The sequence below is a fragment of the Macrobrachium nipponense genome, chromosome 3 (assembly GCF_015104395.2).
Source record: "Macrobrachium nipponense isolate FS-2020 chromosome 3, ASM1510439v2, whole genome shotgun sequence".
Taxonomy (NCBI): Eukaryota; Metazoa; Arthropoda; class Malacostraca; order Decapoda; family Palaemonidae; genus Macrobrachium; species Macrobrachium nipponense.
The window spans coordinates 134,102,786-134,129,649 of record NC_087202.1 but is presented as its reverse complement, the minus strand read 5'-3'; the positions used below and the strand labels follow the sequence as shown (position 1 = coordinate 134,129,649).

Genomic DNA, 26,864 nt, shown 5'->3' with positions numbered 1-26,864 from the left:
ATTCGATTTCTTGATCCAAATATTGGGATTGACTATTTGCAATGCTTGTATTATTGGGACCCCTGTAATTAGTTAAGGACCTTAAAGATAGAATCACTGGCTTAATTACAAATTAATTACTTTAAAGATATTTTCTATGTATCTGTATGTTCAATATATATTTATTTAAATGTTCACCTTGCAAAAGTTGTTATTGTTTACCAAAATGAGATTTATTGAATTGTACTTTTATGACATTTTTTTGGTGGTCAGTTACATCCCTGCATAATCTTTCATTGTTTCTTTGTCCCTGCTTCCGAGCAGCTGGGCTAACCCTTTGTAAACCTCTTGAATTGTAATCTTGCTTTGGGTAGGTCTACTAATTCTTCAGGTGGTTGGATTCCAGGTACATATTTTCCTTTATAATTCCTTCTTTATCTTTTACTACGAGCTTTCTTTGTAACTTATTTTCATAATAATATCAGTCTGCTTAGCAAAGGACAAGAAGTTGAAAGGCCTTTCAGCGGTACTCCATTGTTTTACTTTCCTTTGTGGATTTTGTCATTATTTATATACATACAAGCTGACCAACCCGGCGCTGCTAGGGAAAACTCTGAATGGCAACCAATAAACTCTCTTTCTCTCTCCTCTCAAACCCCCTCTACTCTCTGTCATTTCTCCTCCCTCTTACTATCTCTCTCTCTCTCCCTTTCCAGCTAAGATAGTTGTTTCAGTTCCATTGTCCAACATTTTTGACATTTTATATTTCACCACTTCTTGGCCCTATTCTTATTGGGGCTGAACTTGGATTTGAAGGGTATTGGGAGTGTCACTATTCATCTCATCGACCTCGGAAACTATGGATTAAACACTAATATCTGTCATTTTCAGTTATTCTTTATTTTCACTCCTTCCCTCCCTCCATCCCCACAACACTCCCTTTGGAGCCAGTGATATCTTACCCCCACTGTACTTTTTCCCCGAGGCTAAGTTATATTTATACCAAGTTTGGTTGAAATTGCTGAATGCTTGTAAAAGTGTATGTGGCACATACACACACACACACTAGTAGGATGCCAAATTAAAGCATGGTACACACTATGCCATCATGTATCTGCTACGTGATGCAGTAGTGGTGTTGAAAAAAATTAATAGCGGCCAAACTGTACTGCAACACTGCTCGCTTGTTGTCGCAGTTCAGCTTTCAATGGCAGGATGTCTGCCGATGATGTACTTTGCCAGGAGACTCTACTGTGGAGTGTAGTTGCTCTGTGTGCTGCAAAAAAGACACTTTTGAAGAAGAAACATAGAACCTTGTTGTGTAAGCAATGGCTTTCTCGGCGACCTCTGAAGGGAAGCTTCAATGAAATATTTTTGGAGCTACAAGTCGAAAATCCAACTGACTTTGAAAATTACACAAGAATGTCAATCCTTGTATTTTGTAAATTGTTGGAAAAAACTGAACCATATATTAGTAACCAGGACACCAGCTTTCGAGACAGCATATCACCAGGAGCTCGTTCTTACAGCTGGAGGATCGTATGCAAGCCTCCGATATTCAACCAGGATTTCAAAACAGAGCCCTTGTCTAATCATCCCCGAAACCTGTGAAGCCATCTATAATGTCCTTATGGAGGATTATTTGAAAGTAAGGTTCAAATATAGGTACAAAGTACACACATATTTTTTTATTACAGGAAACGCAGCTCATCAAAACACAATAACTTCGGAGTGTAGAGATCTTCCGTGCCAGCTCCAGACTTCTGTGATGCTTTGATTGCAGACATTTCCTTATAGAATTGTGTCTTCAGGGTGTGCAGCTTTTTAGTAATGTCTTCATTCCGCAATGTACAGTTTACAAACCTCATAACTCTGATTTTATGGTTTCCAAGCTTGTACTCCTGATGTTTCTCATCTTGTAATGCTTGCATTTGATGTTCCAAACAGATGGATGTTCCTTCAGTAATTCAATAAAATGTATTGTGTTAAGTCCTTGTCCAACTCAAGGGTTTGGCGGGTGGGTGGGGTGAAGCGGGACCATCCCTCCCCCTTTCTGATTGAATGGGTGGGCAAACACTGAAGCCTGAACATAAAAGGCCACCATAACACACTATGCATCATGATGCTTGCAGTGTTAGATGGATGCGTTGAAAAATGACTTTTTCAACACGAAGCCGCATCACCAACGTGTTGATGGGTCAGAGCCATTTCATTACTCAGCTCAGTGTTGCACCATCTTCCAGAGGGGGAGGACGTCCGCTCACCACCAACCACCAAACCCCTTGAGTGGACAAGGACTAACACAGGGACTAGACCAAGGCTCTGTATTGAAATCCTGGTTGAATATTGGAGGCTTGCATATGATCCTACAGCTGCAAGAACGAGCTCCTGGTGATATGCTGTCTTGAAAACTGGTGTCCTGGTTACAAATATATGGTTCAATTTTTTTCCAACAATTTATAAAATGCAAGGATTGGCATTCTTGTGTAATTTTCAAAGTCTGTTGGATTTTCGACTTATAGCTCCAAAAATATTTCATTGAAGCTTCCCTTCAGAGGTCGCCGAGAAAGCCATTGCTTACACCACAAGGTTCTATGTTTCTTCCTCAAAAGTGTCTTTTTTGCAGCACACAGAGCAACTACACCCCACAGTAGAGTCTCCTGGCAAAGTACATCATCGGCAGACATCCTGCTGTTGAAAGCTGAACTGCGAGAACAAGTGAGCAGTGTTGCAGTACAGTTTGGCCGCTATTAATTTATTCAACACCACTACTGCATGCACCAATAGCTGTAACATGATGGGCATAATTGTTGTACCATGCTTAATGAAATGGCTCTGACCCATCAACACGTTGGTGATGCGGCTTCGTGTTGAAAGAGTCGTTTTTCAACACATCCATCTAACACTGCGAGCATCATGATGCATAGTGTGTACGGGGCTTAAAGGAACACCAACTTCTACCACTCCCCTTTCGATTCTCCCCAGATAGACGAACTCGGGTTCACGTTCACGCTCCCGGCCGACCTCTCCGAGATGGAGTGCGTCGTCAGGGTGATGAGGACCGAGTACGACCACTACTCCAAGTTCGCCAGGACCTTCGACACGCCCAACGTTCCAGAGCCCCTCGGGGAACTGCTCGGTAATGTGTCTTGCTGCCAGTTCTCACTGCCTCTCGAGTAGTGATGAATCGATCGATCGATCGATCGATTGAGAGAGAGAGAGATCGAATTACTTTACATTGATTATGGGGGTCCCAAATGAGATTTTATAATAAAGTTTTTTCTAGAGAGAGAGAGAGAGAGAGAGAGTCTTAACTTTAAAAGTCGGTTGTTGGTTACGTTTGGTATGTTCTTGTTCTGAGTGGAAGTCGGTTAATAATCTTTTTATTTATCTTTCATTTAATCAATTGAAGTTCAGTTTGGCGTTGTTCCAGTCGTTCAACTTGGCATAAGTATCCTCTGCTACTTTCTCTATAGTTCGCTACTGAGGAAGTTGTGCAATCGGAACTTCAAAAGTTCAAGCAGAGGTGTAATGCATAACTGCCCTAAAACAATTCTCTTTGCATTTTATAACTGATTTCCATTTTTATCTGATTATTTATTAATTTGTTTGTCTATTTTTTCTTTCCTAATAACTGACCTCTTCTTTTTGTATTTCCTATTACCTTCTGTAACTTATCTCAAATGAACACCGTATGCGTCGGGTGCTTGAATTTGAAGTCAGTGGCCCCTGTGGGCTTCTTCCTTAAGCATAGGGTTCATCTTCTAAATAATAATGATAGTAATATATTTTTTTCTTGCCCATGTTGATCGGTAACAAACTCATACCTACACAGTCATAATGGTTAGCAGTGAAGGCTTGGGCTTCTTCCTTAAGCATAGGGTTCATCTTCTAAATAATAATGATAGTAATATATTTTTTTCTTGCCCATGTTGATCGGTAACAACTCATCCTACACAGTCATAATGGTTAGCAGTGAAGGCACCAGAAATAACAAAAAAGATTCTGTTTATACATGCACTACATGACAAGAATGACTGGGGAAGACTACAATGAAATTTCGATTACGTAAGAACGTCCTAATGATAATCAAGAAAGATCAGTCATGAGAAAAGCAGAAAAATTAACAAATGAATCAATAAATGATTGAAATGCTAGAACTTCTGAAGTACCAACTGCACGACATCATCAGGAGGGCTGTTCCACAGCATGAATGATTACGTCCTTATTCAAGAATAACTGGCAATAAAATATGATTAAAAGCACGCAAAGAATAAGTAACGAAAGTAAGTATGCAGACAAAGAACAACAAAAGAGACAAGTCATGCATACTTGAACAGAAACGCAATATTAGCGAAAAGAATGAAAGAAATAGAAGTTTTGGGGTAAAAAGCATCATTACTCTAAACCTCTTTGTTTCATTATGGGAATAAATAAGATACATTAAGAGATATTGAATATCAGATATGGTGCGGAAACCTTTCGTCATTCTCTCTTCATCCATCCGCAGAGGAAGACATTCCCGAAGAGGACCCACCTCCCCCAGAGGATCAATCCCAGGAGGCGGTAAGTTAGGATTGATTGATCGATTGAGCTATGTTAGACTGGTGTCACTCAACTGTGGTCACTGACGCTGTCTTGTATTGGAAGAAGGTGTATCATCTTAATAATAATAATTAGTATTATTATTAATTGATAGTATAAAGTCCTCAGTTATTACGTTGCCAATTAATATACTTGGACTATGAAATTATTATTATTATTATTTATTCATTTTTTTTTTTTTTTTGCTCTATCACAGTCCTCCAATTCGACTGGTCTGTTTGCACGTATCACCCTATCCGTTCTGATACCATAGTCCCAGAGGATCTTTGCCAGATCGTTTTCTATCACTCCTTCAGGTTGGTGCTCGTACCACTTATTACTGCAAGGTAGCTGATGTTTCTTGCACAGGCTCCAGTGGAGGGCTTTTGCCACTGAATCATGCCTCTTTTTGTACTGGTTCTGTGCAAGTGCCGGGCATTCGCTTGCTATGTGGTTTATGGTTTCATTTTTCGTATTGCACTTCCTACATATGGGAGAGATGTTATTTCCATCTATCGTTCTTTGAACATATCTGGTTCTTAGGGCCTGATCTTGTGCCGCTGTTATCATTCCTTCAGTTTCCTTCTTTAGCTCTTCCCTCTGTAGCCATTGCCAATTGTCATCGCTGGCTAGTTCTTTAGTCTGTCTCATGTATTGTCCGTGCATTGGTTTGTTGTGCCAGTCCTCTGTTTCTGTCGTCTTTTCTCATGTCCTCTGTAATATTCTGGGTCTTCGTCTACTTTTATTAGTCCTTCTTCCCATGCACTCTTTAGCCACTCGTCTTCACTGGTTTTCAGATATTGCCCCAGTGCTCTGTTTTCGATCTTGACACAGTCCTCTATACTTAGTAGTCCTCTCCCTCCTTCCTTTCTTGTTATGTATAGTCTGTCCGTATTTGCTCTTGGGTGTAGTGCTTTGTGTATTGTCATATGTTTCCTCGTTTTCTGATCTATGCTGCGGAGTTCTGCCTTCGTCCATTCCACTATTTCCTGCGCTGTATCTGATTACTGGCACTGCCCATGTGGTTTATGGCTTTATCATATTTCCGGCGTTGAGTTTGAACTTGAGTATCGCCTTGAGTCTCTCTGCATATATTCTTTCCTGATCGTTGTCTCATCGTTTTATATCTCCTCCTTCCATTATTCCCAGGTATTTGTATCCTGTCTCATCTATGTGTTTGATGTTGCTCCCATCTGGTAGCTTTATCCCTTCAGTTCTCGTTACTTTGCCTTTTTGTATGTTGACTAAGGCGCATTTTTCTATTCCAAACTCCATCCTGATGTCCCCAGATACAATCCTTACAGTCTGGATTAGGGTATCTATTTCCTTGATGCTCTTACCATACAGCTTGATGTCGTCCATGAACATCAGATGGTTGATTCTGTTGCCTCTTTTCTTGAGTTGGTACCCGGCATCCATCTTCTGTAATTATAAATTATTATTATTATTATTATTTTTTTTTTTGAATACAATAGCTGTTTCAACGGCATTTAATTTATATAGAATCTTCTCAATTCTTCTTATTATCTTTTTCTCGTCAGCATGTAGCTGGTGTATTAAGTTTCCTAAGGACATGTAAAGATTTTCATTCTCTAACGTGTCGACAGCGCACAGGCAGTCATCTATGAGAGTTTACAGTACAGTGAATATCAGATATGGTGCGGAAACCTTTCGTCATTCTCTCTTCATCCATCCGCAGAGGAAGACATTCCCGAAGAGGACCCACCTCCCCCAGAGGATCAATCCCAGGAGGCGGTAAGTTAGGATTGATTATTTTTTTTTTTTTTTTTGCTCTATCACAGTCCTCCAATTCGACTGGGTGGTATTTATAGTGTGGGGTTCCGGGTTGCATCCTGCCTCCTTAGGAGTCCATCACTTTTCTTATTATGTGCGCCGTTTCTAGGATCACACTCTTCTGCATAAGGAGGCCCGGAGCTACTTCAAGCCTCTAGTTTTTCTAGATTCCTTTTCAGGGATCTTTGGGATCGTGCCTAGTGCTCCTATGATTAGGGTACGATTTCCACTGGTATATCCCATATCCTTCTTATTCTATTTTCAGATCTTGATACTTATCAATTTTTTCCCTCTCTTTCTCTTCAACTCTGGTGTCCCATGGTATTGCGACATCAATGAGTGATACTGTCTTCTTGACTTTGTCAATCAACGTCACGTCTGGTCTGTTTGCACGTATCACCCTATCCGTCCTGATACCATAGTCCCAGAGGATCTTTGCGTGATCGTTTTCTATCATTCCCTCAGGTTGGTGCTCGTACCACTTATTACTGCAAGGTAGCTGATGTTTCTTGCACAGGCTCCAGTGGAGGGCTTTTGCCACTGAATCATGCCTCTTTTTGTACTGGTTCTGTGCAAGTGCCGGGCATTCGCTTGCTATGTGGTTTATGGTTTCATTTTTCGTATTGCACTTCCTACATATGGGAGAGATGTTATTTCCATCTATCGTTTCTTTGAACATATCTGGTTCTTAGGGCCTGATCGTGTGCCGCTGTTATCATTCCTTCAGTTTCCTTCTTTAGCTCCCCTCTGTAGCCATTCCCATGTGTCATCGCTGGCTAGTTCTTTAGTCTGTCTCATGTATTGTCCGTGCATTGGTTTGTTGTGCCAGTCCTCTGTTCTGTCTGTCATTCTCCTGTCTCTGTATATTTCTGGGTCTTCGTCTACTTTTATTAGTCCTTCTTCCCATGCACTCTTTAGCCAATCGTCTTCACTGGTTTCAGATATTGCCCCAGTGCTCTGTTCTCGTGTGTTGAACAGTCCTCTATACTTAGTAGTCCTCTCCCTCCTTCCTTTCGTGTTATGTATAGTCTGTCCGTATTTGCTCTTGGGTGTAGTGCTTTGTGTATTGTCATATTGGTTTTCTCGTTTTCTGATCTATGCTGCGGAGTTCTGCTTCGTCCATTCCACTATTCCTGCGCTGTATCTGATTACTGGCACTGCCCATATGTTTATGGCTTTTATCATATTTCCGGCGTTGAGTTTGACTTGAGTATCGCCTTGAGTCTCTTGATATATTCTTTCCTGATCGTGTCCTTCATCTCTTGGTGTTTATATCTCCTCCTTCCATTCCCAGGTAATTTGTATCCTGTCTCATCTATGTGTTTGATGTTGCTCCCATCTGGTAGCTTTATCCCTTCAGTTTCTCGTTACTTTGCCTTTTTGTATGTTGACTAAGCGCATTTTTTCTATTCCAAACTCCATCCTGATGTCCCCCCAGATACAATCCTTACAGTCTGGAATTAGGGTATCTATTTCCTTGATGCTCTTACCATACAGCTTGATGTCGTCCATGAACATCAGATGGTTGATTCTGTTGCCTCTTTTCTTGAGTTGGTACCCGGCATCCATCTTCTGTAGTACTTTTGTCCATGGGAATCATGGCTACTACGAAGAGTAGTGGGGACAGTGAGTCGCCCTGGAAGATCCCTCTCCTGATAATTAAACCTCTGCTAGTCTTATTCCAGAGCTTGTAAGTATTGTATTCCAGTTGCGCATTGTATTTTTGAGGAAGCTGATGGTGTTTTCCTCTGACCCCATATATTTCAGGCATTCTATTAGCCATGTGTGGTGGCATCATGTCGAAGGCTTTCTTATAGTCTATCCATGCATGCTTAGGTTGGTTTTCCTTCCCCTACTGTTCTTCATTACCATTTTGTCTATGAGGAGCTGGTCTTTTGTGCCCCTACACTTCCTTCTGCAGCCTTTCTGTTGGTGGGGGATGGTGTTTGTTCTCCTCTAGGTAATTGTATAGCCTTTCACTGATGATACCTGTTAGTAACTTCCACATTATTGGTAGGGCAGGTGATAGCCTGTAGTTACTGGCTATATTTCCCTTACTCTTGTCTTTTGTACTAAGGATGTTCTTCTGTGGTCATCCATTTGGGTGCATGGTGATTTGAGATACAATGCTGGAGTTGGTCTGCTATTCGTGGGTGTAAGGGCCCCTTGAAAGTTTTTGCGAGTCAGATATCCCATGGAACTTCATTCGGGACCTGGGGCTTTCCAGTTTTGGCATTTTTCTTTAGTTGGTGTCTGACTGTGTCTGTCGTGATCTCTGTGAATCTTTTATTCTCCCTGTTTCTTTTTTTCCTTGACTTCCTGGAGCCATGTTGCTTGTTTTTGTTGTGTGATACCGGATTACTCCATATGTTTTCCCAGAGTCTCTACTTGATTCGGCTTCAGGAATTTCTGGGTGGTTGTCTTCTCTCTTAGTTGGCTGTATAGTCTTTTCTGGTTGGTTCCGAATAGTTTGTTCTGTTGGTATCCCTTATTCCTGTTCATGTTACCGTTGGATCTTATGTGCTTTGGCCTTAGCCTCTGTTTTACATCTCTATTGTGTTGTTTAGTCCCCTCTCTTGTACTTTGTATTTCTCGTTCAGTTCCTCCCTTGTTTTCTTGCCTCTTAGCCTTTTTTCTGCCATCTCTTTCAGTTTACTCAAGTCAGATCTCATCACCATGTTTGCTTTTCCAGGCGCCTTTTCCAAGGAGTTGCTGTTTTGGTTTCTGTTGGGTTGGTTGTGGCTGGTGGTGTTGGTGTTCGAAATCCGCCCCATCAGTTCTGCTACTAATCTTGCTCCTGCATATACAAGTTATTTGTTTATGTGGAAAACTGGTGGTGTGTATTATGCCATTATTTCCATTGAACCTCACTTGTTTTCTCCTTAATTTCTTGGTGTTTTAGGCTTTCATGGAGGGGATCTTTGTTCTCTCTGTATCTGGCTCATCCATTGTCTAATCTTTTCTACCATTCCGTCCTCTCTGTTACTTCGTCGGTGTTTCTTCGTGTGTCGTTGTTGATACCTCATCTCCCTGTCGTTCTTCTGTGGCAACGTCTCTCAGTTCGTCTTCGTGTAATTCGTTGTCGTGTGACATTTCCCTTTCCAGTTCTTCTCTTTCTGTTTGGGGAGAGCCAGTTGTTTTTCTTTATGTTCCTTACTTGGTCTGCCAGCCCTCTGCTGTTTGTGTTATTCCTCTCATTCCAGATGTTGACCAATCTTCTTCTATATCCTCTCTCCGTTGGGTTGCTTCTGATGTAGCATCTCCATATTTCCTTATTTTCTTCTCGTGTCCATTTCTTCCTTTTTGCTTCTGTAACTCCAATCTTAGGCTGTTGATTACTTTCGTTGTGGTGATCAGTTGCTGGATGACGACCTCCAAGTACCTGACCGTCTTCCCCTTCAATTGGGTTGAATACCTGGTTGCCGGACGAAGCTCCTCTGTTGCCAGAGGTTCCATTTACGTCGTTGTCGTTTATTCCTTCATTTCTTTCCATCATTGCTGAGTTTTGCTATTTAACCCATAGCTGGACCCACCCTATTATTATTATTATTATTATTATTATTATTATTATTATTATTATTATTATTATTATGTAGAATGGCCAAGTGTGAATACAATGAAAACAGGCTCCAGAGCAGAGAATTACAGCAAAATAAGGAGGGAATGAAAGAACACCGATAAATAAGAAAGGAATTATAGTTGAATGCAGAGGGAACGTAAAAGCACCAAGAATCAAGTCTAAAAGAAATATTAATGAATACATTCGTACAATAATATATTGCACAGCTCACAAGAAAAAAAAAAAAAATTATATCCAAGGCAAATTACTTGATGATGATACTGATAGGGGAATTAAAGGAAACGATGATAACTGTTATGAACCATTAACCCTCCTACTCGACCTCTGACTTGGAAATGTAACAATGAAGACTGTAGATGAAGTTTAATAAATGAGCCTGAATGTAAAAATAAAAGTTCTTTCGTGTTATAAAATTTATCTTGAAAAGCAGGCCCGTAATAGAATTCTAGGGAGATAGGTAGTAATGATAAAAAAATTCCCTGTGCCGTTTCTGTCTGTAGCAGAAGCAAGCTAGACCTTTGCGTGCACACATACACTCACACCCACAAACGGACATTAGCCTAATAATTTCAGTGCCATTTCGATCTCTATCTGCTTCAACTTTCTTTTTCAGGAAGGCGATGGAAAGGACAATATGGGTAAATACAGAGACAATTTTTTTAAAATTATATTTAGACACTATTCCGTAGCTTTCATGCTAGAATATTATGTGACTTCAGCCTAAGAATATCAAGTGCTTAAAAGTAAATGACTTGTTCATATATATATACATAATGTTTTCAAGAGAACATTAAGTAAATAAGTAAACAGTATTAGCAAATACACAGATGACAGCCTTGCGTATTATATGCTGTTGTAAGATTATAGGGCTACGTAAGATTGCGCCAATCCGTCATCTAATTTTAAGTCTGCTTCAAAACCTAATTGCAAATGATGTATATTCATGCGCTCGCTACAACTTCTGAAAGTTCCAGTCATTTGTAGTACTTGTGTTCACGTGGTCTAACGGGCTAATTATAATTTTAAACCAACGACATTTTCCACCTTTTTTTAAAAGGATTAGGGTTGGATTTCCGATGACACCTTGGTTAACTTTGTTTTTTCTTACCAGGAGCGCCTCCAGCTGCCCCACCAAAACCCAAGTCCCCTCACCTCACAGACACAGCCCCAGGGGAGTTGAATTTGAGAAAGCACCGCGTCCAAGGAGGTATATACACAATCGACTTACTGGAGGTGCCTCCTCAACCAAGAGTTCTTGTGGACTGCACCATCACGCAAGGTATTTTTTTTTTTATTGCAATTGTGACGAGTATCCTGAGCCATAGGGCCGCAAGGAGTGAATTTCGCGCAAGAAATGAGAGAGGGTAACCATACTAATTTCTCTTGCAGTTGAAGAAGTTTGCAGCGTGTCCCGTATTCACTGGCAAGCCAAATATAACCCTCCAAATTCGTCCGGGGAAGGAAGCAGCCAAAGGAGACGTGATCCTGAGGCCGTTGAGCAAGAAATGAGGCAGCTGGAGAAGGAACTTCAGAAATTACTCCTCATCACAATAAAGTATGTAACTGAGAAATACCCATAGGCGAAATCACAAAACACGTTTTTTTTAGTATAAAGGTTGGCAATGCAGTCAGTTGTTCAGTAAGTGGATGTTTTAACAGCCTATATCAAGGCATTCAAAGTATGGAAGCAACACTATTCACAGCTTATACTTTTTTCGCAAGACGACAAAACATGAACCATTAGTTCACGAAGGTTTTGACGTCATTTCAATTTCAAAATAATCTTTGATCTATGTTAATATTTTCTGCCCTCTTTTAGCCATACATTCACCAAGAAATGCCTTACGAAAAATGGTTCATTTTTTAATTTTGTAACTTTTGAACTGGGCGTTGTTAAGGGAGAATCTATTCCCTTTTTGATCGACAGGATATCTTGACACCAGGATAGGAGAGAGGCTGTGATCTTATTTTAGCTAGCTTAATCTGTCCCTTGCCTAAGATCTTAATCACCATATCCTATCGTCATCTGATGTTTCTGAAATATCACTTGTCTAATTTACTTTTGTTATGAAATACGCACGCACTAAAGAAGTTCTTATACTGAGATTCGGCGATTAACAATGAATTTGCTCTCCAAATTAGAATATGAACCCTATCTTATTTCTTGCACCTCAGTACCCTTGCGAAGGACTCTCCACTGTACAATTGTATATTAGAAATAAGACGAAAATTTACGACCTCTGGTATACATATTCTTGACGAAATTCAATTCTACGTAAGCTAATGTTATAAGTATTTGTAAAAACTTCAGCAGGCAAGAGAGAGGCTGGAAAATGAATTCATTACCTCCGCTTGAAACTGGAGTTTTATTTTGAACGGGAATGTGTTTGACATATTATTATGTCTAGGTACTTTCAGCTCCCAGTGTGTGAGTAAATTAAAATGATGCCATTTAAACTCGCAATTGTGTAGGGAATTTTTAAGCAGGGCTGTTGATATATATTCCGGAACTTACGAGCAAGAATTTCAGTAAGTTTTCTGCTGATCTTCGTCGCCATATGTGTAATATATATATATATATATATATATATATATATATATATATATATATATATATATATATATATATATATATATATATAATATTCTAAGTTCTTCGTTCGCATATTCACAGAAAACATTAGACAACCAGAGGTACAGACAGGCAGACAGAAAGCTAACTACACCGATAGACATACGGAATGCATCTTACATAACAGTCTTTCTCTCCCTCTCTCTCCATAACAGACTACCTGATTCTGCCTTTTGGTTTGAGCCCCCCTTGATGGTCCTGTGGGACGAAGTGAATCGGTACTGGACGAATGTCTACTTTCAGGATGTAAAGTACAACGAAGAACAGTGTGTTATGCAGGTGGGTGGAGAGAGAGAGGAGAGAGAGAGAGAGAGAGAGAGAGAGAGAGAGTTTGTGAATGGACATCGTGTCAACCTTTGAAAATTCCTGTGCTTTTTGTTGTGAATACACATTTCCCTGTTCTGAATATTAGCTGGTATGACGAAGACAAACTCACAAGAGAAAGTCTAACAGCATATTGATAATAATAACATTTCCTTTTTGTAATTTTGAAGTATCTGTAATCGCTATACCAACATTCGCCCCTTAATGTTTTTGTTTAGTTCCGCACCACTCGCCTAGGCGTCATGGGTCTAGCGATGAACCGCTACGCAAACCTGCCTTTCCAGAGCTGGGAATTGAAACCGAGGGGAACCGACGCCGTTTCTCTCACTCTCAGTGCAGCTGTCGTCCAGGCGGAGTTTACGATCATGGTAGGATCATGGAAGGTGTCGTTGCTGGTTAGGATTTCATTAACTGCTGGTACAAGGGGTTACATAAAAATTGTTCGGGCACAGACGCATTTGAATGACACGTATATACTTTATATATATATGCACATATATGTAAAGCTTCCATCCCGGGAATAAAAATGTGACATGAAATATAAGTGGAGTACATTATGTACTTAAAAATGCCTTAAAGACAAAAGATCTAGCGCTTTATTGTGCCAATTTTTCGTGGCCGTATGCTTTATATGTGTATATATATATATATATATATATATATATATATATATATATATATATATATATATATATATATATATATATATATATATATACACATACAGTACTGGTAATCTTCTTAGGCACGAAGATATGTAAATTCATTTGTATTCCACATAGGAAAATGAAAATGGTTTATCTCAGAAAATGCCCAACAATTTCGTCCTCCAATGGACCTCTTCTTGGAGCATTTTCTGAGATAAACCATTTTCAATTTCCTCTGTGGAATACAATTGAATATATATATATATAATTATATATATATATATAAATATATAAAAATATATAAATATATATATATATAATATATAATATATATATATACACGTAATATATGAAAGGGCTGTTGCCTTGTATAATAAGGCGCCCTGTGGGGTTATGTTAGACTTGCGATAATCTTACGCTAAGTCGGTTGGTTATGCACTTCCATACTCTTGGGGTTTGATGATAACTTACGAAGTCAGTATCTTCTCTGGTTAGGACGACGGAGATGTTTCAACTCATGATGATATCTTCTTTCTGATGGGAAGTTCTAGTAGAAAACACGAAGTATAAAAAATACATCTATTCTTCTGAGATTGCTAATTCAAATCTGACTACAATCTCGTTTACAAATCATAAAGGAAGCAGACAGTAGCTCGAACATATGAACATATACACAAATGACATAGATTACAAATCACGTAGGCCGTTTGAATTATATGTCGCTGTAGTTGTCTCAAGCAGGAAGCTTGGACTAATGTTTTTCAAAACAAATGAAGGACCACAGGTGACGGCACGTCATCTTAGCCTACTTTATTGTATACGTCATCTTAGCATACTTTATTGTCTCTGGTCTGATCACATTCCTGCAAGCAATCTGGTTGACCTCTTGGGTCACTGGTTTTAATTAATCATAGTTTTAGTTTTTTATATACGTATATGGAATAACATTCCATATCTTTATTATGTAACCTACATATATATATATATATATATATATATATATATATATTACGTATATATATACATATATATATATATATATATATATATATATATTTATATATATGTATATATATATATATTATATATATATATATATATATATATATATATATATATCTCGATAATAAGAGTTAAGAATTTGCGTTTACTGTCAGATTTAATTTCTTGTATCATACAGGAAGGAAACGTTCAACTGTCGAACCTTCAAGATGGCGCCCGCAGTGCCCTTTCACACCTATATAACAAACCAATGAAGCCGAAGACTCTCATTAATGTAAGTCCATTGTAACAGTTTCATTGGATGGAATAAATAGTAAAGAAATAGGTTTTGTTGTGCTGGAGATTCCTCTCATTCTTATGTACTCTTTTCACATCACTCTTGACATGAAGCCTCTCTGGTTAATTTCTTGTTTTATCATTCAAGTATTTGCATAAACAGAATTTTCTCTCTCCACATCTGATTATATTTGAGAAAGATTCCAATGAATTTCAGTTAGAAAACAAGAAACGAAACGTATTCCAATAGATCACAGTCAATTCCCCTTTACTTCGTAATTTTCTTTTGATTTTTCTGTAGTCCCTTTGCAAGATCATTTTGGCAAAATATCAAGGCAGGCCACCCAAAGGGTTGTAACTTATTTGACTGTAACATCGAGGCAGAGGTTAATCTTAGATTATCCTGGGAACATTTTCCAGCTAGACAATTATTCATCTTGTCAGAAAACGCCATCTTTTATAGTTTCATCTTACTGCTCAATTTTTATTTTTGGATATCATTACGCACCTGTTCATATTACCAGTTCAATTTTCCTACCAACACTTCCCAGAGGTAGACAATTATTCATCTTCTCAGAAAATCGCATCCTTGGCACCGCTTAAGAAAGAAACAATGCAGTTCAGTGGAATCTTAGCAGAACTTGACTGTATCCAAATTCCCATCTTCCCTTAAGCAAACTGCAGCCTTGGCAGCACTTAATAACAAACCAATTCAGTGGAATCTTAGCAAAATTTCTAGTCAGGAAAAACTCATCACTAGTACCACTTCAGAAAGAAACTGGTTCAGTGGAGGCTTCAGAACTTGAATGTATCCTAATTCCGGTCTTCTCAGAAAATCGCATCCTTGGTCCTACTTAAGAAAGAATACAATGGAATCTGAGCAGAACTTGACTGTATCTCAACGTTTTCCAGACCCTGCAGTTTTACGGCATCAATCTATTCCCCGATCGAGACAGTTACTGCTATATAGACGGACTACCATCCAAACACCGCCCTACGGAACAACACCTGTACCGCTGCATGGCCCTGGTGGCACCCGCCATCAACTTCGCCTGGAGTCGCTGGAACCTCTTGGCTGGACAGAATAAACTCGTCTTCCAGATGAAGACTAAGAAACTGATCTCTGATGAGAGTCAGGTCAGTACAGAGGACAGAGAGAGAGAGAGAGAGAGAGAGAGAGAGAAAACTTCTCTCTTTCAGAGAGAGAATGCTCTCCTATTGAGAGAGAGAGAAATTGAGAGAGTTCTGTTTCAGAGAATGTTCTCCTTTTGAGAGAGAGAGAGAGGGAATGTTCTTCTTTTGGGAGAGAGAGAGAGAGAGAGAGAGAGAGAGAGAGAGAGAAATATTTCACTTGATATTCATATTGAAATCCGAGTGAAAGGTTCACGCGCCCAATGATTTTCTATTCCAACTGGCAGGTGGGACAGCCTCTGGTGCTGGTGACTCCCCAGAGGACGTGTGTCCTGGAATGCACGGAAATATCTCAGGCCTTCTCCATGAATCAGGAAGACCCCGAAAAGGTGAAGTGTGGATTCTCCATTATGATTATTGCACATACAAAATCACACTGCAGGTTACATATTGTAACTGTTAAGGATGCCGTCGATATATAACAATCAATATATGCTTTTCTATTAATCATGTCTATTGCATATTGCTTCTATAAAACTTAATATAGATTAAATCATCTATCTGTTAAGGGTGCCAAAGATACATAACGACTTATGTATGCTGCTATAAATTGTGACCATTGTGTATTGCATCTATAAAAACTTACTATAGGTTAACATCATCTTACTGTTAGGTTTAATGAATGCATTTATAAAATGTGCCTATTGCAACTATAAAATCTTAATAAAGTTTGAATAATCTAACTGTTAAGGATGCCGAAGATATATATAGGGATTAATGAATTCTTCTATAAATTACGAAGTGGTGATGAGTCGTTTTCAAATAGTGTAGACATAATGGAGCTATTTTCCTTATATTTTTTAATACTTCACCATCATACCTCATTATGCGTTTCATGATGACAGTGGAATCATGTTTATAATAACAGGAACATTTCCCTAACTATCTTTGATTTCTATGTCACCAACAGTACCACGCTGACCTCTACCAGATGGTCCTCGACGACTTAGGACCGGAAGTGAATCAAATCGTCAAGGCAGCGTCGCCTGTCTTCACCCACACAATCCACACGATGCTGAAGTCGTCGTCGATTATCTCGTACTGCTAAGCGACTCACGAATTCTCTCGTGCTGCTAAAGTGACTGACGATTTATCTCTTGCTGCTAAACAACTGACGAATTATCTCATGCTGCTAAATGACTAACGAATTATCTTGCGCTACTAAAATGACTGACGAATTATCTCGTGGTGATAAACGACTGACAAATTATCTCGTGCTGTAAATGACTGACGAATTATCTCGCGCTACTAAAATGACTGACGAATTATCTCGTACTGCCAAATTATTGACGAATTATCACGTGCTGCTAAGCCACTGACAAAGTATCCTGTGCTGCTAAATGACTGGTGAATTATCTCGTGCTCAGAAACGGCTGATAAATGATCTCATGCTGCTTAATAGCTGACATCTCATGCTTGTAAATGACTTTCAAATTATCTCGTGGTGCTATGTGATTGGTGAGTAATCTCATGATCATAAATGACTGACGAATTATCTCGCAGTGCTAAACGACTGACGAATCACCTCGGCCTGATGGACGAATGACGAATGACTCTCGCTGTTACAGACGAACGGTCCCGATTGCTAATCGAGTGACGAATATTCTTTTTCTTGTTAACGACCTAAAACAAATGATGTTAGAAATATAATTTTGCCGATTATATGAGAGGTTCTTTTACTACTATAGTCTTTTCCTGTTAATTATTATAATGGTTTAGAAATTGGTTAACTTAGTGGAAAACACGAATATTTTTTGACAAATAGTTTCCAAAATAATAACTCAGGTTACCTATATGCTTGTCTGCTAGTGTCATTGTAAATAGCGATAATCGTTTACTAGGGGATTAAGCCTACAAACTTGTAGGAAAGGTCCATGAAAAAGGCTAAATAGGTCTGAAAAAGGTGTTTTGCGTTGAGTTAGATACAGGAATTTTATGGTAGGATATTTATGATTTATTTGTTAGAATGAAAATTTGAAAAATAAATAATGGTCATGTTAAACAGCACAGAAAAAAATATTTCTAATAAGATATAGCAAGTTGACTCTAATCTTCGTCGGTGAAACAAGGCTCTATGTTTGAATTGACGTTTAAGTTAGGAATATAATGTTTACAACTTATGCGAGACGGGAAAATCCGGGTAAGCTGAAGATTGGATGACCCCTTGCTTAATTTCAAAAGGTAAGAAAATTCTATTTCAGTTTCTTATAAGCTTTTCTTGACGTAGGTTTAGATTTATGGTGCTACGTGAATTTAGATCTTTAGATTATAAACAAATTCCATTCATTCATTTGCACACAAATATTTTATATATAATATATATGTATATATATATATATATATATATATATATATATATATATATATATATATATATATATATATGGTAGAAGTCTATTCTAATTCCAAATACCTGGGTTTGACAGTGATATGTAGGTTTGATGCGATATCAACTTATACCTCCCTTGTGGGTCGTGTGTCTGAAGGCGACACTGCAGTCTTGAGTTCTTGTCTATTCGATGGTTCGGTCCCTAGAGACGTCTAACTTATCAACTAAAAAAATTCGCCTTCGGTTAACATATATGAATATATATTATTTCCAAGGTAGAGCGAATTGACTATTAAAAGACATTTGTAGCACGCACACACACACACACACATATATGTAATCAACCCAAATGCAGTGGCATTCCCACAGATAGAGAGTGACAATCACAAACGCACAGGAAGAAAGAAGCGCTTTCCGCACGTTTTTTGTTTTTGTCCCATCGACCCATGGCAGCGGCGGATCCCGGCCGGGGATGTCTGTTGTGACAGGGCGAAGCAAGCAAACATAACTATCTCGGGAGGAGATTTAGCTGATGCAATAAATGTTGAAGTGACAAACGACACGCCAGTAACGAGGGCAGAAGCAATACTGCGTCCGATGTCCGTACTAGGGACGTATTGAATTTATATGTTGGTGCAGTTGTATTCAGCTTCACGGAATGGTAATTTATCATTGTCCACTGTACTTCCCAAGCCCCTCCCCCCCCCAAAAACATACAGTTTATTTATATATATGCATGCAAGTTTATGTATTGGTGCAGCTGTATTCGGCGTCACTAAATGGTGTTCCTCACTGTTCCTTGAACTTCCCCGGCCACCCGACCTCCCCACAACCTAAACAAAAAAAAGCAAGAATATATTACACACACACACACACACACACACACACACACACACACATATATATATATATATATAATATATATATATATATATATATATATATATATATATATATACAAGCATACATCCATACATCAATACACACGAGAAGTTTATATTCCTCACGGTCCCCTCTCCACAAAAAAAGCATACAAACAAACATATATAACATACACACACAAACATACATCCGTGCATCAACACACATGGCTATTGTGTCTACGATGGGAATCAGACAAGCGTCAGCACAGATTTGAAAGCTGCCTTACACCCTTACAAAACACACATGCCAAACTAGGCTAAATAAAGCTATTCGGCAAACAATAGCAGAGATCAAAAAGAGAACTCTCTTCTTCTTCTTTAGTTCGTTCTGAAAACAGTTTTGGCTCCCTTAAGGTTTTACACTTCAACTGATGGCTGCTTGTGTTTGACGGGTAATGGAGGATTCATATCTAATTGAGAATACTGGCGTTTGTAGTTATTGATTAATTATTTATCAAAATGGGCGTTTACTTTTGATACAAGGAACGCATCGATACCGGAAGCTAAATATAAATTTATTTTTATTCGAAAAACCAGTTCCTCTCTCTCTCTCTCTCTCTAACCTGTTTTACTGTAGTTTATTTTAAACGCTTGACAGTTTGTTCATTGGTTGCTAACCAGACAATGACTTGCCATTCTTGTTTATCCTGGTAATTGTTGTTTTCTCAGTGGACAATCATCCTGTGTTCTTTGACTGTTTTTGCTTAAATGCTGGTAATGTTTAAAACACTATGCATTTCGAGATAGAACAGTGGTGGGGGCATTTTCCTGTTTGCTGGTTAGATGGCTGATGTAAATTTCGATTCACCCACGAGTAAGGGCATGGACGAACGTCGGAGCCAGCATTATTCATTTGAAAAGGTTTTCAGTTTCCTAAGCCACCATCCCTATCCTGATGGCATGGCGGATAAAAAGAAAAAAATTTCGTCGTGCATGCGAGTCATTCTGTATTATCAATAACAAATTATTCTACAGAAGGAAACAGAGATATTGCGACCCGCTACAGGTGCAAGTTTTGTGGAATGAAAAAGAAGTAAACTGCATCATCAAAGAAATTCATAAAGGTTCTGGGAAAAGTACAGAATCTCGAAGTGTATAAGCGTTGACATTGAAGCTGGTGTGTCTGCTTATGTGAAATCAAGTGCTCAGTGTCAAAAAGCAAACCCAAAATTGTCAGCTGAGGCACCAAAATTGCGCTCTGTATCTGTTCCAAATGGCGTCATGAAACAAATTGGTGTTGATATATGCTGTGTCCCAGAATACGGTGGATTCAAGCTCAATGTTATGGTCATTGACTACTTTTCAAAGTGGACAGAAGCCAAACCACTTAAAAACAAAGACGCTTCCTGTGTTGCTCGGTTTCTTTTTGAGCTCATAACAAGGCATTCATGTATTGATGCTCAAATAAATGATCATGTGCGGGAATTCGTCAACAAAGTATCATTGACCTTACATGCCCTTACTTGCGCCAAGCAGATGGTGACCAGTGCTTACCATCCTCTACCAAATGGGTTTGTGGAGCGCCAGAGTCGAACAATAAAGGAAAAATTATTGAAAATTCTCAATGAAAATGATAATAAGTGGGCTTCCTGTCTCAGCGGAGCGTTATTTGCTCATAGGTCAGCCATCCAGAAATCTACTGGTTTCTCTCCATTTTTCCTTCTCTACAACCGTGAACCTAAACTCCCTGTGGATGTTAAATAAGAAACACAGGTAGCCAGAAGGATTCGAGTTTAATGAAGATTATGTCGCAAAATTGGCACAAGTCATGCAAGACATAAAAGAAAGGTGCAATATCAAAGCAAGTGCAAATATAGCAAAAGCACAAGCAAAGCAGCAACGAAATTGTGACGACAGACACAGCACTTCCTAGAATTACAAACGAGGAAATTTGGTTCTTTTAAAGAATCTGAAACGTCTGGATAGAAAGGGTGGTAAAGATCAACTTCCATGGAAAGGTCCTTATAAAATGGAAAGGCTGTTAGACAATAACACTTGCGTACTCTCATCATCAAATGTAGAACTAAAGTAAAAGCGGAATTTGTGCAATCTGAAGCCATTTTCCGAGAGAAGCGATGGCCATACAAATGAAAGCGACCGAACAAACATATATCTAGAGAACGAGTGTATCCCGAGCCAGAAATGCAAACTGCTGCTGGAATGTGGTTACCCAATATTGACCTCACTCATGAAGACAGGCCCATAATAAGGAATAACCAGTGGCTGATAGATAAGATCATAGACGCTGCACAATCCCTGTTGAATAAGGAACATTATGTAGAGGGGTTAGACACAACTTTGCTGTCACAAACAGCGAGTGGATTTGCTTCAGCAGGTTATCATTGTAGGCAGATCCACTTTGACGAAAACAGGAATCACTGGCTCACTTCTGCAACAGTTAGAGGGAGGATACAAGTTGCAGACAGCATGACACCGAGGAACTTGACTGCATCTGCACAAGAGCAATTGAAAGCACGGTATGCATCTTTTGTCAAGTCAAAGATGGCTGTCTCCAGGTTTATCTTATACCTTGTGATCATCAGCTAAATGAGACAGACTGTAGGCTTTATGCAATTGCCAATACAACAGAGTTTTTAGCAGGTGGTGGTATCCCCACGGCACAGTACACAAATGACGAGATGAGGCAGCATCTTTTTACAGTTTCGAAACAGGCGTGTTGTTAACATTTCCGAAGTTACTTGAGCGCAGAAGAGGAAAAGGACCTACTGCAAGACTACATACAATAATTGTATTAAAGCAATACACATGTTTATTTAGGGTTGATACTTTAACTTTATTCTCGTAAGTTTCGTGTACACAAATATATATATATTAGAATGGATAAACATGTATATATGTATATATATATATATAATAATATATATATATATATATAGATCGAGCTACAAATGTCCTTTAATATCTAATTCGCTCTACCTTGGAATTAATATATTTTCATTCTTCGGTTAAACATATATGAAAATATATTAATTCCGAGGTAGAGCGAATTAGATATGAAAGGACATTTGTGCTTGATATATGTATATGAATCACGGTAATGTGATATGACTATATATATATATATATAATATATATATATATATATATATATATACATAAATTTATATACACATACATACATAATTTTATTATGGAATTATAAAGATTTTAGTAATAAATTCCGGGTAATTGAAATATTTTACTTATTCCGCATCCCTAATATATATTTATGTCTAACATAGCTATAATCTATGACTTAACTACATGTAATACGTTATGTGATGTGCTGTTTTAATATCACCACTTTGTATCGCTATAGATTGTTATCTAATATGTGTACGAAGCAAAATAATGAGAAGGAAGTTTATATTATAAATAACTCTCCTAATATTGTTTGGGGGAGTGCAAACTATGCATGCAATAAGAACTGGGGGAGTGGAGACAATTCAAGGGGAGTGTATATAATACGTATAATAATAACGGGGGGGGGGGGGGGGGTGTCCAAACCATACGTCTAGTAAAGACTGGTGAGTTCATATTCTAGGGGAGAGCATATTCAACGTTACACCGGTTCACCCACCCACCCAAAGCTGCTTGGTTATATCAAGAAAGTATTGTGAATGAATCAGTGAGGTACTCGCATTCTCCACCAATGGCACAAGTGAGATTTGGCTCTCAATAGTCCAGCCCATACCATACCCTCTCGGGATAACACCAATACCCTTCCAGTGTCCCAGGTATAAGCCAATCTGCCTGCTGGGAGTTCTGCCTCCACTAATAGGGGCCGACCTCCTGCTCCAAACGTATTGGTGAGCTTTCGGACAAAAGCCCGTAGTCACATCCCCCCAAAACAGCTCCCCCTGGATTCCGACGAGCTGATCCCTGGCGATGGTTCCGCCCTCAAGATAGCAATGGGAAAATCCCATCACTGAGATAGTGATGGTCCCATCCATAATGGGTGGCGACTCAACTGCCACAGCTCCCACAATTAGCTTTGAATCCAAACCCCTTCCAAACCACGGTCCCTTCTCAGGCTCACCTAAGCAGTAAGATTTTGCGAAAGTGGAAATGTTTCCTTGCCATTGAAGCCAGAAACTACGCGGGATGATTCGTCAGGGGCCGGGCCAGAAGGCCAGGGTCCCCTAGCCCCTCACCTCGTCAAGGCGTCCTACTCGAGGGGAATAGAGAGTTTAGGCCAAAAGCCAAGCGCTGGGACCTATGAGGTTATTCAGCGCTGAGACGGAAATTGACAGTAAAAGGTTTGAAATTTGTAACAGGAAGAAAAGTCGCAGTTGGACCATGAATCAATTGTTAGGAGAAGTGGAAAGTAAGTTGGAAGAAAGAGAATATGAAAGGTGGTACAGTTAAGGGAACGAAAGGAAAGCTTCAAAGAACCCTAGGTAATGCGTATAGTGCACAGCATGAGGTGCACTGACGGCACAAATTCCCTACGGGGACATAACAAAGGGGATTAGTTTGGAATTTAGAAACTGATTCATCATTTATTCCATATGTATTTTATGAACTATAATATGATTATAAATAACAATTTAATTATACTATCTTTGAATTTACAGAATGTTCTGATGATTATGGTCCCTCACCATAAAATTATATACGAAAGTCCATTTACTGTCATATACTACCAATCCTAAAGGCACAAGTCAGAATCCTGGCAACGGCAAGTATAATTTTCATACACATATTTCCCTTTTGATTTAAATTACTCCCAAGGTAAAGTGAATTCGGTATCTGCGGATATATATATATATATATAAATATATATATATATAAATATATATATATATATATATTATATATATGACTGGTAAAAATGTTCTGTACAACAGAATTCCATCTAATAAAAGGAGCCCATAAAAACACCAAAATGTAGAGGAGAAAAGTACTATATTTCAGAGACTGCTGTCTCTCTCTCTGAAGAGAGAGACAGCAGTCTCAAATGAAATATACTTTTCTCTCTACATTTTGTGTTTTTATGGGCTCCTTTTATTAGATATATATATCTATATATATGTGTGTGTGTGTGTGTGTGTGTGTGTGTATGCATATATACATACATACGTATATAAATGCAAACAGAATCCTATTAGGGCGAGATGCAAGTTATTCAAAAAGAAGAAGAAGAAGTAAAAAAGACAGAATATGGTCTTCTGCGAAATTAATATAGCGATAATTTTGTTTTACAACATGACATTTATACAGACAATGCGTGAAATCTAATAATGAAATCTGTAACAAAACTCAAACTAGTTTTTTAACGAGCACTTCCAATATCTGGGTGATGTATAGTACGTCTTCAGATTCATCTAAAACTTAAGAAACAGGATATTCTTGTTTTCTTATTCTTTTTTTTTTTTCTATACTTAATACGAAATAGTCATATTATCAGAGCCAGTTTAAAGTTATGTAATGATATTACTACATAGTCAAATTTCACTTCCAGTACTGTAGAAACTGAAAAAAAACTTATCGCATTATCTGCGGAGAATCGTCTCTATAAAATGACATTATAGAATTTTTTGATTGGGAAAGGAACGTAGAATTAAGGCCAAGGGTCCAGCACTGGGTTTTACGAGGTCATTCAACGCTGAAAGGGAAATCTAAATTAAAAAGGTTTGAAAAGTGTCATTAGAGGAAAACCTCAAAATAGTCGCACTATGGAACAATTGTGGAAAGTAAAATAGAAGAAAGAGAAAATGAACGGAGGTACAGTAAAAGAACTGAAAGGGGTTGCAGCTAGTGGCCGAAGGGATGCTGCAAAGAACCTTAGGTAATGTCTACAGTGCGCCGCGTGGGGTGTAATGATCGCGCTACCCTCCTATGGAGACTTGTGGCGAAGTCATCTTGAGTGATCCCACTGTGAGTTTGTAGACCTATGAGGTCAGGTTAGGTACGACAAATCCCCTCATCAGCAGGAGGCAATACTAAATCTTCCCCGTCTTTGTTGCTCGACTTCCACCGCCCGACTGATCATCATGAAAATGGACATTTACTGAGGCTGGAATGGAACTTGCGAACACTACAAGCCCTTAACCCTGTTTTTCTCCTCCTTTTTTATTCTGTTTTTGTTTCGAAGTCTCGAATGGACGTCTCGTCTTAGCGTGCCCACACGCCTAGCTAATGCAGGGTAATGTTGATACAATTATTCAGGGTTTTCTCTGTCACACTGCATTCTCTCTCTCTCTCTGTCTGTCTCTCTCTTTGCCTCTGGATGTCTCTGTATCTGTCTCTTTCACACATACGTGCAAAAACACACACACACATACATATATATATATATATATATATATATAATATATAATACACACAGACACATACATATATATTGTATGTGTATATATATAATATAAAATAATGAAAACAAAATCCACAAAGGAAAGGACAAACAGAGTATCACTGCGAGGCCTTTTGACTTCTCGTCCTTTACTAAGCAGACTGATTTAAATATGAAAATAAGTTTACAAAGAAAGCTCGTATAAATGACAAATAGGGATCATAAAGGAAAATATGTACCTGGAATCCAACACACCTGAAGAATTAGTAGACGTACCCAAAACAGGGGTACAATTTTAAGAGGTTTACAAAGGGTTAAGTCCAACTGCTCGGAAGCAGGGACAAGACAATGAAAATATTATACAGGGAGGTGACTGACAAAATATTGACACAAAAGTACAATTCAATAAATCTCATTTTGGTAAACAATAAAAAATTTTACAAAGTGCACATTTCCACAAAAAATATCTATAAGGTAATTGATTTGTAATTAAGAAATTAATTTTATGTTTAAGGTCATTCTTAAACATTTTACTAATACAAGGGTCAAAATAATACATGTTGGGGCTTTGGTTAAAACCACAATTGGAAGCAAGTTGCATAATGGGAGATTCTAAAAGATTCCGTGAAACAAAATCTTTTGATCTAACAATCACTGAACTGCCAGTCCAATTTATCCTATGAGAGTTTTCACTTAAATGAATGAATATTGCATTGGATGTTGCCCAGTTTTGACAGAATACTTATGCTGTTTAATTCTTACTTTAAAATCCTTGCTAGATTGGCCAATATAACAAGGTAGGCAGTCTAAACATGGAATTTTATATATCACGTTGCTGCTTTCCTTAGGGCCATATTTTATTAGAATTTGCTATAATAAAACCCGCAACAAGTTTTATAGTGAAAGTAACATGGAGAAAGAAACTTCTGAGAACATTCGTAGCTTCCCTCATTTGAGGGGTTTTGAAACCATAAGTCTTTGTTAATGTCTTTTAATCTCAACCTTGTTTTTTCCTATAATAACTCACTAAAAGGAATACTAATAAAAAATGGCCTTCAGAAAAGCACCAACATAATATAGAAAATTCTACGTTTGGATTACCCCTCTTTTTATATCAGCCAATCTAGCAAGGATTTAGAAGTAAGAATTAAACAGCATAAGTATACTGTCAAAACTGGGCAAACATCCAATGCAATATTCATTCATTTAAGTGAAAACTCTCACACGATTTACCCGTGAGAGTTTTCACTTAAATGAATGGACTGGCAGTTCAGTGATTGCTAGATCAATAGATTTATTTTCACGGAA

General features: G+C 38.4%; 2 protein-coding genes across 3 annotated transcripts in view; both read left to right on the top strand.

Annotated features, from left to right (window-relative positions):
- LOC135222525 (dynein axonemal intermediate chain 7 homolog) overlaps positions 1-17,647 on the top strand; it is a 40,938-nt gene extending 23,291 nt beyond the window's left edge. The window contains 12 exon segments of the mRNA XM_064260611.1: positions 2,965-3,118; positions 4,490-4,545; positions 6,178-6,318; positions 10,551-10,575; positions 11,049-11,216; positions 11,327-11,492; positions 12,725-12,848; positions 13,112-13,261; positions 14,721-14,816; positions 15,731-15,955; positions 16,237-16,338; positions 16,920-17,647. Of these exon segments, the coding sequence (XP_064116681.1) occupies positions 2,965-3,118; positions 4,490-4,545; positions 6,178-6,318; positions 10,551-10,575; positions 11,049-11,216; positions 11,327-11,492; positions 12,725-12,848; positions 13,112-13,261; positions 14,721-14,816; positions 15,731-15,955; positions 16,237-16,338; positions 16,920-17,057 (1,545 nt within the window). The 3' untranslated portion in view covers positions 17,058-17,647.
- LOC135222068 (high affinity copper uptake protein 1-like) overlaps positions 14,099-26,864 on the top strand; it is a 467,399-nt gene continuing 454,633 nt past the window's right edge. The window contains exon 1 of one of the 2 annotated variants that reach the window (XM_064260229.1): positions 14,099-14,104. The gene's annotated coding sequence lies outside the window, so the exon portion shown is untranslated. Of the gene's footprint in view, positions 14,105-17,752; positions 17,758-26,864 lie in introns of those variants that run through there. The other variant, XM_064260226.1, reaches the window with a different exon arrangement.